Source organism: Gigantopelta aegis, chromosome 14 (genome assembly GCF_016097555.1).
Source record: "Gigantopelta aegis isolate Gae_Host chromosome 14, Gae_host_genome, whole genome shotgun sequence".
Taxonomy (NCBI): Eukaryota; Metazoa; Mollusca; class Gastropoda; order Neomphalida; family Peltospiridae; genus Gigantopelta; species Gigantopelta aegis.
Genome location: NC_054712.1, coordinates 20,991,213 through 21,012,349, shown reverse-complemented (window position 1 = coordinate 21,012,349; position 21,137 = coordinate 20,991,213). Strand labels below are relative to the sequence as shown.

The following is a 21,137-nucleotide window of genomic DNA, read 5'->3' as shown; positions in this document are numbered from 1 at the left end:
CCATGCTGACAAATAGTTTATTTTATAACTGGAAATTTTTTTTTTTAGGGAAAAAATCTGTAGGCTAATGTATTCTTATATTTACTACTGGCTGACTAGTATTTTTTTATTTTTTTTTAATAGACCCACAAACCTGGAACATGATTGTTCTACAAACTGTTCTTTTTATGCTTTTCAAAGTTTTCTTATTGCCAAACCAAATTTAATTAAAATATCAATAAAAACCGAAATCGAAACCGAAACTCTACTCTTTTGTTAAAACCCAAAACTGAAACCAAAGCCAAATTTCATAACCGAACATCACCACACTAGCTGTACTTGTGTTTGTAACACTCAAGGCTTGCCCCCCCCCCCCCCCCCCCCAATATAATTCTATACTAACCCTTGACCTGCTGTTAGCCAGGGTGTCTTGCAGGGTGTCGACGGTGGACTCTTGGTGGTGGATCTACGACACACACTGGCTGTACTTGTGCTTGTAACCCTGCACCCCTCAATATAATTCTATACTAACCCGTGACCTGCTGTTAGCCAGGGTGTCGACGGTGGACTCTAGGTGGTGGATCTGCGACACACACTGGCTGTACTTGTGTTTGTAACTCTCCAGGCTCACCCCCCCCTCCCAAAATATAATTCTATACTAACCCGTGACCTGCTGTTAGCCAGGGTGTCTTGCAGGGTGTCGACTCTAGGTGGTGGATCTGCGACACACACTGGCTGTACTTGTGTTTGTAACCCTGCACTCCCCTAAACAACCCTAATATAATTCTATACTAACCCTTGACCTGCTGTTAGCCAGGGTGTCTTGCAGGGTGTCGACAGTGGACTCTAGGTGGTGGATCTGCGACACACACTGGCTGTACTTGTGTTTGTAACTCTCCAGGCCGGCCTCCAACTGACAGGCTTCCTCTTTGGTGGCACACAGCTGAGATTCCACCACGGCCAGCTGCTGGCGGGATTCTGACAACATGGCGTCCTGTTCATGGATCGTATCGGCATGTTTCCGCAGCTAGAATAAAAAAATAAAACAAACACAACATTCACAACATATTTTAAACATGAATTTTTAAATGAATTTTCAACATCCATAAACATTTGTCTGGAAAGGTGCACTGGTAAAAATTAGCCAATAGTTGGCTAAATGTCCTGTACAAAATATACTTGAATGAATGAACGAACGAACGAACGAATGTTTAACGACACCCCAGCAACCGAACGAATGAACGAATGAATGAATGTTTAATGACACTTCAGCACCAAAAATACACATCGGCTATTGGGTGTCACAAAAGGTAAGCAACATATACTTAACTCTAGAATGGATTGGAAGATAGAAGGATACAAGAGAGAAATTTAGGTCATTACCAAAACTGCAGAGCGTAATTTACAATATCTAAGCTAAATACTGGGCCAAGATCTGTACATTTGTCCATTCAGAGAGACAGTAAAAGAATACTACATTCACTAATGGGCGTCATAAAAAGAATTATTACCCATATGGTTAAACATATCTTGGTACATATCAAAGAGATACGTCCCACTAGAACACCAAGTGGGACGTAACACTTTGATGACATCATCGATTGGTGCACTACAACTTTACAGGAACATCAACCAAATGGTTGAGTGATATAAATTAAGATCGATTATGGGTAATAAATAGGATATTAAACTCGCTACCATTTTGTATCATGTTTATGTCCCTCGTGAAATAATTTTCACCATCACTCGCTAAAGCTCGTGACAAAAGATTTTTTTTTCACTCAGGACATGAACATAATACGAAATGGAAGCTTGTTTAATATCAGCAGAAGCGTCAACCCACCTCCATAGAAGCATCGTCATGCATTCTGCGAATTCGGTCCAGCTCATCATTGAGGACGTTGATTGTGTTCTTGTATTCCAGGACGTGGTTCTGAGAATCGCTCAGATCTTTCTTGGTAAGGTCAAGGTCTTCTCGGACGAGCTCCATGTCCTGCTGCAGACGATTCATTTCCTGGATGTGTCCGTTCTTTGCCAGAGCCAAGTCGGACTTCATCTGCTCTATCGTCCTCACGTGATTCTTCACCTGAACAAGTGAAGTTGGTTCTCTTTAATGCATAAGAGATCATTGATCCCTACACCAAGTGGTTTTTAAACGCTGGATTGGGGGAGAGAGAGTGATGCCCACAAGGCATTAAAAGGATTCCAGACAGGGTTTCTGCCAGAGGGTAAAACGGGTATGGCACCATACCCAAATTTTGTTGCAGATTTTCTTTTTTTTATCATTACTGTATGATTTTCTTAAGCCTAACCCTTAACTTAACCCATTTTCTTTCTGGGGAAGGCCCCCTATACCCCATGTTGACTGTGTTTGCATTCAATTCTATAGTGCCACACCCAAAAATTTCTTTCTGGCAGAAACACTAACATAAAAATCAATTATCTCAGTGGGCATATCGAGGTTCTGACATTGTGAAACAATTCTTGAACCAAACTTGGAATGCTGAATTCCTGCTCATAAGTTTAGTGTTAGGTCAACTTGTAGACTACTTATTAGTAATATTTTTTAAAGAAAGACAAATTTAAAGATATGATGGTTTTTAAAAGAGAGTTGGGTTGACCTTATTATAGAGTCAATGTGATTATTGTAAACAAGAATAGGCTTTATATAGATATGTATATAAATATGTTTTTTTGTTTCTTTTATTATAATCTTCTGAAGAAATAGACTAATAACAATAATACAGTTACATAATAATAGTACAAATAATTTCAATATAACAAAAACATTGTTTTTACAAACAACTATTAATAATAAATAAATGGACATTTATTACTGTTTAATAAGGAAATAATAATAATTATGGATGGGAAGGCTTATTTAACAAGCACTATTTTTTAACTGTTTAACAAACAAGACATGTTACGTACTTGAAAAACAAATAATTCCATAAACCCATGCCATGCCTTACAAAACACATTGATAAAAACTGTATTCTGTGGCACGAGAAACTACACGGCAAGAAACTTGATAGGCTTTAAAAATACTTTAAATGAAACTGAAAAAAATATTTACAAAAACTGAAGTTACTACAATACGTCAAAGCACTGTTAAACTAGTTTTAAAGGGACTGTCCTGAGTTTGCAGCCATTGTAAGATGTTTGCAATAACAGAGCCTTGTTGACAACTACTATTTCATACTAAATACCTTTTCTTGTTTAGAATACCAGTGTCTGTATATCAAATGTGTTTGCGGTCGTATACTAATCTTTGTAGCACTCTGATTTTACTTTAATTTGTGATATATATTATTTTGTACATACAAAATTATTGGGACGTAAAATACGGTTTGGGTTACGACAAGCATTAGGACAACACCACCTTGTAAATACAGACACTGATATTTTAAATAAAAAAATATATTTAATTTGTATGTTACGTCATCGAAAAGGCTCTATTGGTCGGAAACACTTTACATTGGTTGTAAATTCAGGACTGTCCCTTTAACACATGATAGATTTCAAAACACCTTGCATTTTAAATATCACTCAACTTCTCTTACACTATACAACACTCACAGTACTCTACATGTATTAAAACTAAGTCAAGCAAGAAATGAAATATCAAACATTAAAAAAAAATTACATTTTTTTTTTTTTTATTATCTTAACATTTAATAATGAAATGATTTATCTTAATCTAAAATAAATATTTTACTTTTACTTTTCTTTTTCAAAATTATTCACTACATTGTACTACTTCCAATGTATGAAGTGCTTGTCAAGCCATGTACAAACAGATGCATGGACAATATAACTTTAAATAGATGAATTGTACACAATTTTACTACATCAATCATTCCACTAGACTTGGCTAGCATTAAATTTAAATTATTACAAACAATCATCACATAAGAAAAACCCAGAAAATGTTGTGAAAGAAAAAAGTTAATAAGGGATCTATATAATATCCAACTACATTGTATACATGCACAGATAAGTTAATGAGAATACTTAAAACAAGAATAAAAAAAGGTCTCAGCATGACTTTAAAAAGAAAAGAAAAAGAGTCCATTAGTTTATGAAAAGTCTCTCTCTTTCTCTCTCTCCCTCCTTCTATTCCTCTATCCCTCCCTCCCTACCTCCCTCCCTCTTTCTCTCTCTCTCTCTCTCTCTCTCTCTCTCTCAAACATTAATAAAATTTAATCAAAATAATTTTCACTGTTTGAATAAGCAAAATTGATAAAATTGAAAACGTTAGTGTATTATTTTTTTCACTCCTGTTATGTAAATTTCATACATTCATGGTTGTGTAATAAATCTGGTGTATGTATGATACACCAGATTTATTACACAGCCATGACTGTATGCAAACTGATTGTGTCAGGGAAATGCTTTGGAGATTGGTAAAACTGTCAAATAGTGCACATAATCATATAATTATATGCACGCATATGCAATGAACATTTCTCAAATTAAATAAATTAAACATATACATGTATATTGTATATTTCCAGAATAAGAAGGAAAACTGGTGTGGCTTGTTAAAAAATAATAATTAAATTTCCATTACATTCATTGGTCCAGACGTTGCAATGGGAGTTTGTTCATATCTCCATGAATGTAAAAATTACGTCAGGGAACGTCATACCTGATGACGTCATTTTATATTGGTAATTTGTCTTTCTGATCGTTACTGTTTTAACCAAAAAAATAATTCAAAATAAAATATGAACTTTTAATGTTATTATTAGTAAGTATGTTTCAAATTTAAGTGTAAGTATTGTCTGTTATTTATTTTACGTTCAGTTGGGTATGAACAAAAAAAGTCATCTGCAAACTTATGTGAGAACGGCTTCGCTCATTCACACAGTTTGCAGATTATTTTTTTTCATACCCCAATAAGTGTAAAAGAAAGAATGTACAGACAAGTCCTAAAAGTGATATTATCCCCTTTGTTCTTAATTTATAAATTATAACTTGCATTATTATATAATAAGGAAAACTGCTAAATAATAATGGAGGTGGGGAATGTAAACCATATCCAACATGCATAAGCTGACAAACACCATACGCGGGGACACAGCTTGAATAATAACACAACTGTATTGTATTGTATTGTGATTTGCTCAAACTGACAATGTTACCGTTTCATTTTTTCTTTATTTTTAAACTGTATAATATTAATTTTTCTAGTTATATACATCACATATAGCTGTGATTTGCTGCATAATAAATAATAAGGAAAACTATAAAATAATATTATGGGAAGAGCATCCATATGCAAAATGCAAAAGCTAACAAAACACCATAGATGATCACCACAGACCTTAGATAACTGACAACAGTGTTTTCTACAAGATTTTATGTCTACTTTTTCATGATTTTTAAACTGTATAATACTAAAATTATTTCTTTTATATATATATAATTACAATGTGCTACATAATAGATACCGGTAAGGAAAACAATAAAAGAATATTGTGGGAAGGGCATGTAAAAATCCACATCCAACATGCAGTACGTAACCCAAAACACCATACATGACCACAGACCTTAGATAATGGACTGACGAAGATTACAGCTACCAACAGTGTTTTCTACACGACCTAGTCTTGTGTATAGCATGTGCACCAGCTGGACCATGTGACAAATGCAAGCCGTGTCAACATACCGTGAGTTGTAGTAGTGGTCACTGCACGACTGACACAACCTCGGCCACCATGCATAGGTTAGTAGCATTAATAACAAAACAGACAGGTGCTGTAATACTTGAGGCAGATCAACTAAGGGTCGTTTCAAAATGAATCATATTGGGGAGGTGAGAGAAACTGTTATTATAAAATTATTATTGCTATTTTGTTTTCATGCCTGGGCCCCGTTCCACAAAGCGATAGGGTAGCTATGTGCTTAAGGTAATCTTAGGGCTAAGATCGCTTCGTGGAATGGGGCCCTGGTGGGTCTACTTCCCATTGGCGGATCCAGAGGAGGGTTCAGTGGGGTCCCGTGAGCCCTCCTGCCCATTTGAAATGCCCCTTTTAACAACTTAATAAAAATAAAAAATCATCCACAATATATACCACAATCGGTATTTTGCCCTGAAATACGTCTTTGAGCATGTTTCTTTCAAAATCTTCTGGGGATCATGCCCCCAGACCACAAAACAGAACTCGCTTCCTTTGCAATCTCGGATCATTTGTCTTCGACAAACTCATATTACCGGTTTCAGAATTTTGTGAATTCCCTTTATAAAATCCTGGATCCACCCTTGTAATTTGTTTTTGGGGGGGGGGGTTTCTAGGCATACTTCGTTCAAGTAAAATTTAGATATAATATTTTTCAATCTTAAGTAACCAGAAGTCAGTTCACATGATGTTTACCTAAGTAACCAATTGGTAGCAAGATATCTTTTATATGCACCATCCCAGTGACAGGATAGCACATACCATGGCCTTTTATATACCAGTTGTGATGCACTGGCTGGTGTGAAAAATCGCCCTACGCCCCACAGAGAGGATAGCACATACCACAACCTTTGATATACCAGTCGTGGTGCACTGGCTGGAAAGAGAAATAGCCCAATGGGCCCAACAGCGGGGATCGATCCCAAACAGACTGCATATCAAGCGATCGCTTTACCACTGAGCCACATCCCGCCCCTGTGATGGGTCAAGATCTGTTCATTAGATATAGAAGATTGTTTTGTTTAACAACACCACTAGAGCACATTGATTTATTAATCGTCGGCTATTGGATGTCAAACATACATGTATGGTCATTTTGACACTGTCACAGACAGGAAACCCGCTACATTTTTCCATTAGTAGCAAAGGATCTTTTATATGGACCATCACAGAAACAGGATAGCACATACCACGGCCTTCAATATACTAGTCGTAGTGCACTGGCTGGAACGAGAACTATCCCAATCGGCCCACTGACAGGGATCGATCCTAGTGTTCATTAGATAGCAAGATGAAAATGTTGCAGAACCACTGTCCTATGTCTTAGTCCCTAGAATAATTATCCCTGACTCTACACCTGTTAACAATCCTTCTGAACATTAACTACCGTACTATCAGTCCACAGAGAGAGGCTAAAATAACTGGTGCCAAACGCAGTATACTTAATGATATTTGCTCTGTGTAAACTGCTGCTACAGTGAAACCTCTCTAGACCGGACCCTCTGTAAACCGGAATTCCCTCAAACCGGACATTTTACAGAGTCCCTTTTTAAAAACCAGGACAGAACCTAACCTCTCTAAACTGGATCCCTCTTAAAACCAGACATTTGTCTTGGTCCAAGAGGGTCCAGTTTAGAGGGGTTTCATTGTATAACTTTTTATACTATGTAATTAGTAGGTTAGTATGAGAAGAAATGCTATAACCGGATACACTGCCCAAATAGCATGGAATATCTTTGTAATTTCCTACAGGACAGCACATATCTTGGATTTTGATTTATAAATCTTGAATGTGCAGTTTGAATGGCAAAAACCCAGTGTGTCCACTGAGGGGGATTGATCCTGTAATCTGTGGCATCTCAGACACACTACTACCAAGATGGATTTTAATGCCATGGTTTCATTTTAGGACAGAGCTACAGGTTCATGTAGTATCAATTGAAGACATTTCTGTCATATTGCAAACTGCTATACAAAACATTTGGACATAAAAAATCCTAAATAACTTCTGAAAAAAGAAACACACAAGATATAACTCCCCCTTCGCCCCCCCCAAAAAAATCCTTTTAAATAAGAAAACATAAATACTTTAATATAAATAAGAATGCATTAGTATTCAGTGATGTGATACCCATTTCAAAGTAAATGCTGAAAACTCCAAACCAGTTAAATAAAGAAAATGTTCAGCATTTTCGATAAAAGTTCAATCTACTTTATGAAAATGGACAACACACATCCCTGATTTTATTCTTTTTCTAAAAAAAAAAAAAACCCAACACAAACAAAAAGAAGCAAAAAATCTCACACAAAGATTATAACTAAATAACCAAGTAAAACAGGAGACTTGTGTTTATAAAGATAATAATTTATTATAAATATTAACACTAAAAAAGGTAAAAGTTTCAAACACAACAGTGTATTTAAGTTAGCAGTAAAGTGTGACAGCGAGGTTGTGGCAGTCAGCTGTACGGTCGGTCGTCTCCACTGGCTGTGGTCAGTGTCTACAAGCAACAGCGGAAATGAGTGAGAAACTCGTGGGAAAAAACAGGCATGTCGGTAGTACAGGTTTCACTTCGAGAAACTTGTTTAAAAAAAAAAAAAACCTAGTGGTAAACCAAGACTGATAAATTACTGTTTGAATTCTAGAATGAGTGAGAAACTCATGTAGAAATAACTACAGGAAAAACAGTCATGTCTGTATTACAGGTTTCACTTCTAGAAACGTGTTTAGAAAACCAGCGGTAAACCAAGTCAGATAAATTACCATTTTCAATTCTAGAATGAGCGAGATTCTTATAAAAATAACTAGTGGAAAAAGCAGGTTTGTGTGTATTACAAGTTTCAAAGAAAGATTTTTTTTAATTTAACAACGGTAATGTCAACACATAATAATTATGATTATATTGTGGGGGACATATGAATCTTTTACATGCACTATCCCAAAGACAGGATAGTACATACCACGGCCTTTGTTAACCAGTCGTGGAATACTGGCTGGAATGAGAAATACCCTAATGGGCCTGCAGACGGGGATCGATTCTAAACTGACCGCACATCAGGCATGCGCTTTACCACTGGGCTACCTTCCTGGTCCCTGAAGGTTTTCGTTCTAGAATCTCACATTAAAAAGTAACAGTAAACCAAGACACAGATAAATTAGAGTTTTCAATTCTAGACTGAGGGGAGTGAGAACTCAGGTAGAAACAGACCGCTACATTTCAAGTTTTAATTCTTAAAAACAAAGTCCCAGAGATTTCTATTACCTGCTGCTTATATTCATTTTTTTTTTCTTTAAATTTATTATTCACTTCAAGTTGCACAGCCTTTTACCATCAACTATGATGTGCATACTAAAGTATAACAAGCTATGACAGACAAAAACACAATCTGAAAGTGGCAATGTCTGGGATAGAATGATTTTCACAAATAAAACATCAGGGGCCCAATTCAGTAAAATGATTTTCACAAATAAAACATCAGGGGCCCAATTCAGTAAACACTCGCAACTTTGCGAGCTCGCAGTGCAATGCTAAAAGACTTGCAAAGAGGATGCTTTGTTGTCTAGCAGAGCCTAAGAGACCTTTGTGAATTAGGCCCCAGGATGGGAGTGTGTGTGGTTGTATCCTTTCCCTTTCCTCCAGTTCACTTTGGAGAAAAGTCTGACCCACAGATGTCTATAGTGAAACATGTCCTGCCCTAACAAGAGTATTAACGGAAGAATCACTGGCAGAGATAGTGGGATGCAAACTGATATTAGTTCATTGCCCAATCCCATCACAGCAAATGGACATTTTAAAAGAACAGAACTTTTAACGTTAGTGTTACAGGGTTCATAGCCTTAAAGACCAAACAAATTCAAAGACTTTCAAAGACTTTTACCTGCCATTTTCAGAGACTTTCAAAGACTTTTACACAGCGGTTAAAGACAATATAATGTGATAAAAATACCAAATCAGTTCGTTTACGTTGCTGTCTTTGGCAAAAACAATTGAGCTTTTTTTTTACATACATCATGACAGATTAAACCGTGTAACTGGAAAACATCAAGTGCATGCAGCTGTAAAAGATCATCATCATTGCTTTGGCTATGATTTGTGAGAATTTAAAGACTTTTATTACAATTCAAAGACTTTCAAAGACCTAAAAATCTTTTTTTTCAAATTCAAAGACTTTAAAGGAATTTAAAGACCGCTACGAACCCTGAACAAGGACAATTAAATTATGTTAGCTAGTAAAACATCCACATGTGTATTGTCAAACAGACTGTGATAATAACTGCTGTGATTGTTCAAACTGTTAACAACACGAAACACACTGCAGTTATAAGGAAGTAGAGTCCTGTGTATTGTATGTGTTAACTAACCTCTTGTAGTGAGATCTCGTGATCATGTTGTAGCTGATGAATCTTCTTCCCATCAGAGACCATCTGAAACAAAACATGTAAATATACTGTCAAACCTTTCTACCCCCTTTTCTTAAAGTAATGTTATTATTATTATTATTGTTATTAGTAGCAGAGTAATGGGTGGTGTTAGGGTTGGAAAACTTTCTTATTTTGATGTCGAAAGGACATCTCAGCTTGAGATAATGGTAAATCCTGAGTTTGCTGCAATTTTAAAGATTTTATCGACTAACAGAGACTTTTTGACAACTGTAATTACATATCAAATACATTTTCCTGCATAAAATATTAGTGGCTGTTTATGAAATGTGTTTCTGATCGTTCTAATATTTGTATTAGGTTAAATTTCATTTTATTTCCTAAAAAAGGTTTTTCGTACATATGAAATTATTTGAAGACAAAATCCAGTTTGGGCTTCTTACAAATATTAAGATGACCAGAAATATATTGAATACACAGACACTGATATTTTAAACAAAAAAATATATTTAATATGTAGGTTTAATTGTAGAAATATTTTATTAGTCAGAAACATCTTACAATGCAGCAAACTCGGGAATGTCCCTTGAACAGTAGTTGCTGGGGACAATTAAGCCACTGAACAATAATTTCTTGACCTCAAGATATCCTGACTGATGAGGTCAAGATACGTTTGGCTGTATTTAACAAGCGATCATTTACACAATGTAGTTAAGTAGTTTTCATTACAACATGCTCAAATGTTATAAAATGGCTAATTGTTATAAAAGATTTTTTTAAATTAGTGCATTCACCTAAATGAATAATACATGGTCATAAAATCATGGGACAGTAAAACAAAACATTCAGCTACACATTATTTTGTAATATTGGTAAAAATGGAACTGTGACATTAAAAATGAACATCGGACTAATGAATGAATATTTAACAACACCCTTTCAGAAAAGAAAAAAATCCCTCTTATTTACCGGATATAAAATGTAACCAATTAAAAGCTTGCTGGTAAGTTCTGAATAACTGAGAAACTACAAATGAATGTGAAGAGTTGTCTACCTTGGCTTCATTTGCTTCAATAATGGCATTGCAGTCTCGAATCTCCTGCTGTAACTGTTTAATTTTGGCATTTAGTCGGTTCATTTCCTCATCTCGGATGTTCAGCTGAAAGAAACGAAGTTGAAAAAATTGAATCAAGAGATATTTTACTAAGCTAAAACTGTTTTTCTATTACATTAAACAAAGAGATGGGTTTTTTAATACAAAAGTATCATTAATCTGAAAACTTAACAAAATTGCATTTTAACAGATACTGAAAAAAAAATATATATAACATCTTTGTTTTAAGACTTAATTTAAAAATGTGTGCTTGAATAATTAATATACCTTACACTATTTAGTAAAATATACATACAAGAACACACCAAAATTTGTTTTGCCAACTGCAAGCAATTAAATCATAAAACTAACTATACATTCTTAACCAATATATTTGAATGTCACAGATCATCACATGTTGCATTGTGAAACTGCAGCTAAAAAAGTTAAAGTTTATTTTGTTCAACGAAACCACTAGAGCACATTTAGGAGATAACCATATGGCATTTTTAGATTTGCAGGTGTTATTATCAATCTGATCCCGCAAATGCCATTTTTGTCCAAAGGCATTAGCCTGGAGTTAAAAATGAAACATTTGCAAGCATCAAAAAGACAATAACACCCACAATCTAAAAAGTCCATATGTAAACTGAATTGCTTTTCTACTGACCTAACTGTATATTGGGTATTTCTTGAAAACAATACCTGGCTACAATCTAACTGTAGACCCTTGACTGTCAATTTGGCATGTTCCAATTGCTAATGACGTCACTTTCTAATGACGTCATTAGCTTTCCAGGTGTTATTTTCATTTGATCCCAGAAAAAGAATGTAATTAACCGAACACGCTAACCATCAGTTTACAATGATTTATTAAATCATCGGCTATATTTGGTAATTGTGACATAGTTTTAGAGAGGTAACCCGCTACATTTTTCCATTAGTAGCAAGGGATCCTTTATATGCATCATCCCACGGACAGGATAGCATATACCACGGCCTTTGATATACCAGTTGTCAGTCATAGAATGAGAAATAGTCCAACAGGGATCGATCCTACACCGACTACACATTAGGCAATTGCTTTACCACTGGGCTACGTCACACTCAAGCTGCAGTTTAAAAACAATGACTCAATTATCAGACATTGTAAAATATGTTCGGCAGATTTTTTACTGCTAGTTTCCACCTAATTTACTTTTTTCTTAATTCATCAATTTGAGCAAATCCAGTGTTTCTGGTTGTTCTGGACTTTATAGTAGATCAAGATTAGGGCTTCTAGAATTTTATACAAATACACTAGCCATGGGATCAGTGATTTACGAAATGTACTAGCCATGATTATAAATTCACTATCCTTACTTTAATAAATACAATCAGATACAAGTACATGTATGTCACCCAAAGAGGGAGACAGAGCTTAAAAACCCTTTGAGTTGGGTACGTGGATGGGGCAGGAAAGTCATATTTACAAAACAGACATAAATGCAGCATTTGACAACTTTGTTTTTTACTAGCCGTCAGGCTTGATAATAGTAGTTATTTCCTAGCCCAACATTGAATATCACTAGCCATAGGAGTGGGGCTACCATAATCTAGAAGCCCTGAAGATGTATTTTATGCTGAAGAGAAAAGGTACTAGTATGCACCTATATGTCAGGAATTAGTCTACTAAGAAAGATGTTCATACCTCTTCATTGCTGCCTGTATACTTTTGCTGAACTGTATCAAAGTTGGTCTGAAGCTTCAAAATCACATGATCTCTGTTCGACACCTGTAACATGAAACATATATAAAGGCATCATAAAACGGTTAAACGAAATTGTTAAAACACAGATGGAAGCACAAAATGACTGGATCAGAAACGAATGCAATATTTTAAGTTGAGGAAGGAAGGAAATGTTTTATTTAACGACACACTCAACACATTTTATGTACGGTTATATGATGACAGACATATGGTTAAGGACCACACAGATATTGAGAGAGGAAACCCGCTGTCGCCACTTTATGGGCTATTCTTTTCGATTAGCAGCGAGGGATCTTTTATATGCAGCATTCCATAGACAGGGTAGCACATACCACAGCCTTCGATATACCAGTCGTGGTGCACCAGATGGAATCAAAAATAGCCCAATGGGCCCACCGACGGGGATCGATTCTAGACTGACTGCGCATCAAGCGAGTACTTTACCACTGGGCTATGTCCCGCACTTTAAAGTTGAGGGTCTCAAAGAACATTTTGCAATTATGGATATTCATAAACAGAACTTAGAAACTTAACAATTCATGATATACAAATGTATATATCAAATAGTTCAAGAAAAAGAACATTTGTATCAATATTACTTAAACTATTACTGTAACAGTATTTAAAGCTATACACATAGGTGTTCTGTTATAAGTATGCCAACAATATTAATTAGTTTGTACACATTTTCTCTGATGATTTCCTGTGTATATGTAAAACAACTTTCACACCCAAAGCTATTGATTGTTAAAAATTGTGAACAACTATTATGCTTGTATAAAAAGTTGTGAGTTACATACAGCTTTAATTTTAAATATTTTTTTTAATATCTGTTAATGTTGCTTCAGTAACACAAAATAATGACGAGCACAATTTATGGAGGAAATGGTGACTTTAGGGAGAGTGGGTAGGGGAGAGGAACCTTGAATAGTTGTCAATTTTGTACAGGTAAATACAGAATACTACATGAGTGGCTGTTGGACACCATTTATTTTTCGAGTTGTTCCTAAAATGTAATTAATAAGCGAAAATGACTTGGATACCTTTTTAAATGACTAATTGTAAGATAAATGGTATCTTTGTATTTTGTTTCATCTTTATATTATAAAAGTTTTATTTTATTTAGAAGTATTATAGTAAAATCCTGCACATTTTTTGTATTGGGAATGAAACTAAACAAAATGCGTCAAGTTATTATTGCGTCGATGTGTTCGCCGCATTTTTCGCATTAATTACTTGCTCGCATTAATTTCATGATTTACAGTATTCTATTTCTCACATATCCTCAAGAAGCAGGTTTAAAATAAAGGTATACGTCTTTTCCAACTAAAACTAATCCACTGCATTCATGCAGTAAACTTATTTGTCACACCGTAATCAATTTCAGGTTAACTTACATATCACAGAACAATGAACTTCGGTTGTCCTTACTTTATTGGATGATATGGTTCTGGTGACCAGGGCCCCATTTTATGAAGTCAAGATCACCTTAAGTGCCTAACTACTGAAGTGATCTTAGCACTAAGATCACCTTAAGTGCCTAACTACTGAAGTGATCTTAGCGCTAAGATCACCTTAAATGCCTAACTACTGAAGTGATCTTAGCGCTAAGATCACCTTAAGTGCCTAACAACTGAAGTGATCTTACCGCTAAGATCACCTTAAGCACCTAACTACTGAAGTGATCTTAGCGCTAAGATCATCTTAAGTGCCTAACTGCTGAAGTGATCTTAGTGCTAAGATCACCTTAATTGCCTAACTACTGAAGTAATCTTAGTGCTAAGATCACCTTAAGTGCATAACTACCTAATACATTTAAGATGATCCAAGCGCTAACATCACTTCATAAAACAGGGTCCAGGTCATCACCATAGAGCAATAAGGCCTCCATGAGTCAAAAATATTGGACTCGGGTACTCTGGGGCCAAACTCGACCCGGACCCGAGTACCCGACACTTACACTAGATGATGATGAGACTAAGGAATAAAGTAAAGTAGCATTATGCATCTTAATTCCAGTATTGAACATGGATGCCAAATCATGCCATTGTATTGCATTTAGAAACTGGTTGATACATTCAGTATTGTGACGGACAGCCAGATTAAAAAGAGAAAACTAGCACATGATCATATAATTATTGTGATTAGTTACTGCTGCCCTACACCATCTCACTTGTACCGGTACTCGAATCCTGTGAACGGACTCGAGTCTTGCTGGACTTGGCCCAAGGACTCGAGTACTTGCGGAGACCCTATAGAACAACCAGTCACGTCTTAAAAGTTATCTCCAACGTATGTTGGAGGCAATATTTACCTACATTGGGTCATCTCTTACATGGGTGTGTATTAAAAAAACTAAATTAGCACTCACCTCCATCTGACAGGTGCGGTGTTTTTCCTGCGATATCGTCAGCTCGAGTTCGATCTGATGGAGCTGATCTTGTAGAGCTACGATCTCACTGGAGCTTCTCTGAACCCCTTCGTTCAGCGACGAGTTTTCAGTCTTCAGCTTCTCTATTTCATCCTCCTGCTTCAACATCTGTAATACATCAACATCAAGAGGACTTGTTGATTACTTTTGAAAATGAATTCAACCAAGGTCTCACTACACCGATCACTTCCAGGTGAGAGTTCATTCATCACGGTCCACTATAGTTCCTAATTGTTCCACAAGTTATGGTTCACATATTCACTTCTAGAAAATGGTTTAGAATTAAAGCAATATGTATGTTTAATGGTAAGCTTTCTGGCTGTATTTTGCCTATGTTATTTTGTAATATTGTGCATTGACCTTTTGGGACATGGGTGTATAGCGCAAGAGACAGCCCGAGTGAATCGGTTAATGAACAACCTGTTCGGACCAGTACTACAGCCAGATGCGGTCATATAGCAAAATACTGAGATGGAAATTTTCTCAATTTTGGAGTGAAAATAAATGCTTATATAATGTATGTTCGAAATGGTGTACGTTGTTAGTGCCAATGAGAACCTGTTCTATTGGCAATCTTCATTTGAAGTTCGGCAATTTAACATGGGTTTCAATTGCAGATGACATCTGTGTAGTGAGACCTAACAAAAATGTATGAATTTAAAATAGCATCAAAACTGTTACTTCAGTAAGTAATATGCATATACAGTATTAGTTTTAAATTCCAGTGCATCCTATGTTTTTAAATATTAAATACAAAATGATGGTATATAATTACAAAATTTGTTTCTAATTTTCATTATTATTCATACTTACCTAATACTAGCACAACAACGCAATACGATCCAGTTATAACCTACACTGCAGAATTATCTCCCCTTGCCATAGGCAGACCGTATATCTTTGTTTTTGATTCTGTAGTCCTACATTGTGGTCGTGTTGAATAAGACTATTACATGTAAGTAGTATATGTTTCCAAATTAATTATTTTAATTGAAGCAGAGATGAAAATTACCATGACAAAATATCCAGGACATATTGTAGTCTTAAACAGTAGAGAGTTATAATACTATTATTGTGAATTTTTCATTTTAAAAAAAAAAAAAGAGAAAAAAACGGGGACAGAAACTGTTTTGGGGTTGGTTACTAAAATACTGAATCTGAGACAAATCTGAAGGGTTTTTTTTATTTTTTTTTTTTATTTATTAATATTTTTATTATTTATTTATCCTTGCTAATGAGAAGGTAACAGATCCTACCAAAAGAGGAGATAACTGGATTCCAATAAAGGGAAACAACTAACCTCATTATAGCATGCAGAATGCTGAGACTGTGATTCCAGTAAATCATCTTGTAGCTGTTTTATCTTCTCCTCGCGGCAGGAAACCTGAATTAAGAACATTGAAAACTTAATACAAAACATGATTTATTGCAACACCATAGTCAAAATATGCAGGGCTTCTAGAATGTTCTAAAAATCCACTAGTCATGAGATCAGTGATTTTCAAAATCCACTAGTCATGAGATCAGTGATTTTCAAAATCCACTAGTCATGAGATCAGTGATTTTCAAAATCCTCTAGCCGTGGTTAAGTCTACTGGCCCTACTTCTGTATGTTCTATAAATTTATACCAAAAATACAAGAAAGTACCCCCCACCACCCAATATGTCCAAAGCACTTTATAATCACTATTAACAATTATTAACATGTAATTTGTAAACACAAATAACATTAACTATTTCAAATAAATGAATAGATATATTATTTAGTGTACTATTAAAAAATGCAAACTGTTACAGTCTGCAAAACTGGGGGTTGCTAATACACACACACATATATATATATATATACAGTAGAATCTCATTTGCTCGAACACTGTCGGTGCATCAAAGTCTGTTCGACCCATCGGCTAGTTCGAACCATGCATTCGGCCGTTGTCGGGTGCTTCTGTAACACAAAAACCAATCGGAACACCTCGCATATTTTCGTAAAACTGGCTTGGGCGAGATGGTCCGATTGACTCATGAGTAACGAAGTTGCCATCAAATGTTGGATGAGATACATACTTGTAACTATTATTTATCACCGTTAAATAAACCAATAACAAATACACTGGTAGTCTGTATTTATAAATATTTATTAATTTAAAAAATCGTTCTTTATTATGCTGTTGTAGAATCTTTTGCGACATATTGACAACGTTGAAAAAAAATGAAAGTGCATGAAGCACAGGCGGAGGCCCTTTACCTGTTATTGTTGCACTCAGTACATTACATTGATCTCTCCTGTATTTCAAGGTTAAACACAAAATATGCCGACGCTCATGCGTAGAGTAGCAATCAAAATGATTAAAGTAAACCGGCGAGGCCTGCCTAGGCTTACCAATTGATTGGTGTTACATGCAAGGTTCATTCAGCTAACGATTATCGTAGTACAACTGTCTGTACTAGAAAGATAGGTCCTAAATAAACAACATGATAAGCCAGCATATGATTTAGATTAATTTGTTCCACTTCCGAATTTATAATAACTTACTTTGTGACTGACGTGAAAGGGTCGATGAAAAATTCGTACATAAATAATTATTTTGTATTTCTTCGGATAGACTTAGTCATTCGAGCTAAATATGTTTAATTTTACAGTTCGGATCAATAAACTGGTTCGAGAGAAAGCTTCTGTTCGACCCCAGAGGTATTCGACCAATCAGCACCAAAATAAAAGGGTTTAATAGAGAGAAAAAATCGGGACATTGTTCTTGGTTCGAGAATACCGGTAGGTTCGACCGTTGGGTGTTCGAGCCAATGAGATTCTACTGTATATAATTATTTCAAATGCCAAGAGCAATCCTATTTTTTGCAGGAAAATAATATATAAGAAACCACACTTTTTGTATGTACTGCCCAAGAAGATCGATACATTGTTTAGATTAGTTTCATTACAAAATGTTAAAATTATGAGCAATGGAAACTAATTTGGTGTACTTACTTGACTGGTTTAAGTTTGCCTACAGTGTATTACTTAAAATAGGAAATCATTGAGTACCAGTGTAAACAGCATGGCTACATTATTTATTAGAAAAAGTTTTTGTCTGTTCAGCTTAGATGTGAATAAAATTAAATTGGCAAGTAGATTAATTTTTAGATGGTAGGCCTATATTGATGATGATTAGATTTTGATATGAGATTGATGAATAAATAGGCAATGTTTCTGCTGGGGATGGGGGATATTTTTTTAGTGTTCTTTTTTGTTTATTTTTTGCTGGGGTTTTTTCACTCACCGTTGGTCAGGTGGAACAAACATTTTACTAGCCCTACCGTGAAAAACACTTGCCACGGGCGTCGGGCTACCGTATTCTAGAAGCCTTGAAATATGATTAAATAACAAGCATATTGATACAAAAGAATAATCGTTATCCACATGTACAATATTTAATCTGATAAACTTACATCTTCCTCTGCTCGTTTCCGCGTCTCGTCCAAATCATAGTGACACTGGGCGAGTGTCTCCTGTAGTTTCTTCAACAGTTCAGAACTCTTAGACACCTGTCAGAGGAAAGGAAAGGAATGTTTATTTAATGACACCCCAGCACATTTTAATCTCCACCTGCTACAGTTAGGTGTCTTAATTAGGAGATAACCATATGGAGTTTTTAGATTTGCAGATGTTATTACTATTTAAACCCGAAAATGTTTTTTTTTTTCTGAAGGCATTAGCCTGAAGTTAAAAACTGAAACATTTGCAGGCATCAAAAAGACAATAACACCCGCAATCTAAAAACTCCATATGGTTACGTCCATTGTAAACTGAACTGTTTTTCTACGGAACTAATTGCATATTTGGTATTTCTTGAAAAAAATACCTGGCTCCAATCTAACTGTAGACCCTTGAATTGTCAACTTGACCTGTTCCAATTGCTAATGACGTCACTTTCTAACGACGTCATTAACTTTCCAGGTGTTATTTTCATTTGATCCCAGAAAAAGAATGTAATTAACCAATCACAATACGGAATACACTCACCATCAGTTTACAATGTATGGTACATGTAGTTGTGACACTTGGAAACTGTTGCCATCATACGGCTACTGTTAGTATTCAGTGATTCAGTGTATTTTTTTTAATACAGCACATACCACTTCAGCTGTGGCTTTATGCAGAAGCCCATGGGCAACACCACTAGAGCACATTGATTTATTAATAACTAGTTATTGGATGTCAAACATTTTGTAATTTTGACATATAATCTTAGAGATGAAACCTGCTACATTTTTTCATTAGTAGCAAGGTACCTTTTATATGCACCATCCCACAGACAGGATAGCACATATCACAGCCTCTGATATGCTAGTCCACTTTTAAAAATTCTGTCACATATCCAAATACAAATTTACAGATTACTGTGACAGCATTGAAAATACAAAGTCCAAAGTCATATACTTAAAGGGACATCCCCTAGTTTTTAAACACTAAGGCATATTTTTCTCCTAGAACCTCGTTTCAACCCGTAAAAATGGACACTAAGTTTGGTTAATTAACAAACCTGTAACAAATTTGGTTACAACAGAGTGAAACAAGAGTCTGTGACGTTGAAATAACCTTAAAAATAGATTAAAATGCAACTCCATAGCCGTTACTGCTCAGACGCACATGCGTTTTTTTTAAAAATATGAAAAATGCATTTTGTTGTATTAGAAACAAAAAGGATGACCAGAAACACCTCGGTTGTACGGAAATGGATAACATAAATAATAAAATCTAAGTAATGTTTGATTTCAGTGATCATAAACAACTCTAATAGTGAAAAACATGCCATAGTGCTTAAAAACTAGAGTCTGTCCCTTGAAATGAAAAACACAAATGTTACTAAATATGAATGAAACAAAATCAAACAAAACAAATCTGAACTGAACTACAGTGAGCTGTTATTAATTTCAGTTGTTATATTTTATATTCTGTTGTGCCTAAATACTGTCACACTACTAAAAATCAATACTAAGAATAAATATTCACTCAAAAATAGATAAAATATAAGCTTACAAAAAGCAAAACGTTCGTGCACTTCCTACATGATAAAAATTAATATGGAGTATGGATCACAAATTTTTTATTTTTAGGCACCATTATGCATTTGTTAAATATATACAAAACATTTATACAAATGACATGTATTTGGTTTTTATGCACAAATAGAGATTATTATAAAAATGTGTTTTATATTATATCTTATAAATAAATATTCAATTAAAATGTTTTTGAATTGCCTGAAATTGACTAAATGGCTAATAGTCTGTAAATATGGCACCATCTACTGATTACTGAATCTTTTCAAATAAAACAACTCAACTATAGTCTGTCCCATCATTCTATAAATATGTTTTTTGTAAATAATTTCATTTTGGTTTGATGTAAGAAGGAAAGTTACAGTTTTTTGGAAATAACAGAAATATACTATTTTTGTGTGCAATGTACAAATCAATCAGTTCAGAAATAAACAACTTGTAGTAAATTCCATAGCATGAAAAAAGGCATTCCCTGTGGGACGGACTATAGGTGCTTGAACCATAACTGGATATAATACTAAAATAAAGTATGTAATACATACTTTGTACTATGAGCTAGTGACTAACAATTACTGCCAAAACCAGCAATCAAGCACTGAATAAACCACAATATTAATAGTATGTAAATAAGTGCAAAATACAACATATATATGTGTGTTTACATGGAATTCACGTACCTCAGTCGTACAAACACGCAACTGTAAATTACAAAGTATTGCATAAAACAATGACTTTAAAATTATTAATTCTCAAGCAAAAAC

The 21,137-nt window shown here is 35.0% G+C and overlaps 1 protein-coding gene across 9 annotated transcripts in view; it reads right to left on the bottom strand.

The window, feature by feature from the left end:
* LOC121388129 (golgin subfamily B member 1-like) overlaps positions 1-21,137 on the bottom strand; it is a 216,354-nt gene that overhangs the window by 133,302 nt on the left and 61,915 nt on the right. For 8 of the 9 annotated variants that reach the window (XM_041519353.1, XM_041519357.1, XM_041519356.1 and 5 more), the window contains 9 exons: positions 21,054-21,074; positions 18,763-18,858; positions 16,619-16,702; positions 15,259-15,426; positions 12,828-12,911; positions 11,099-11,203; positions 10,027-10,089; positions 1,823-2,065; positions 776-1,006 (listed from right to left, as the gene is read on the bottom strand). In XM_041519353.1, coding sequence (XP_041375287.1) covers positions 776-1,006; positions 1,823-2,065; positions 10,027-10,089; positions 11,099-11,203; positions 12,828-12,911; positions 15,259-15,426; positions 16,619-16,702; positions 18,763-18,858; positions 21,054-21,074 — 1,095 coding nt within the window. The remainder of the gene's footprint in view (positions 1-775; positions 1,007-1,822; positions 2,066-10,026; positions 10,090-11,098; positions 11,204-12,827; positions 12,912-15,258; positions 15,427-16,618; positions 16,703-18,762; positions 18,859-21,053; positions 21,075-21,137) is intronic. The other variant, XM_041519355.1, reaches the window with a different exon arrangement.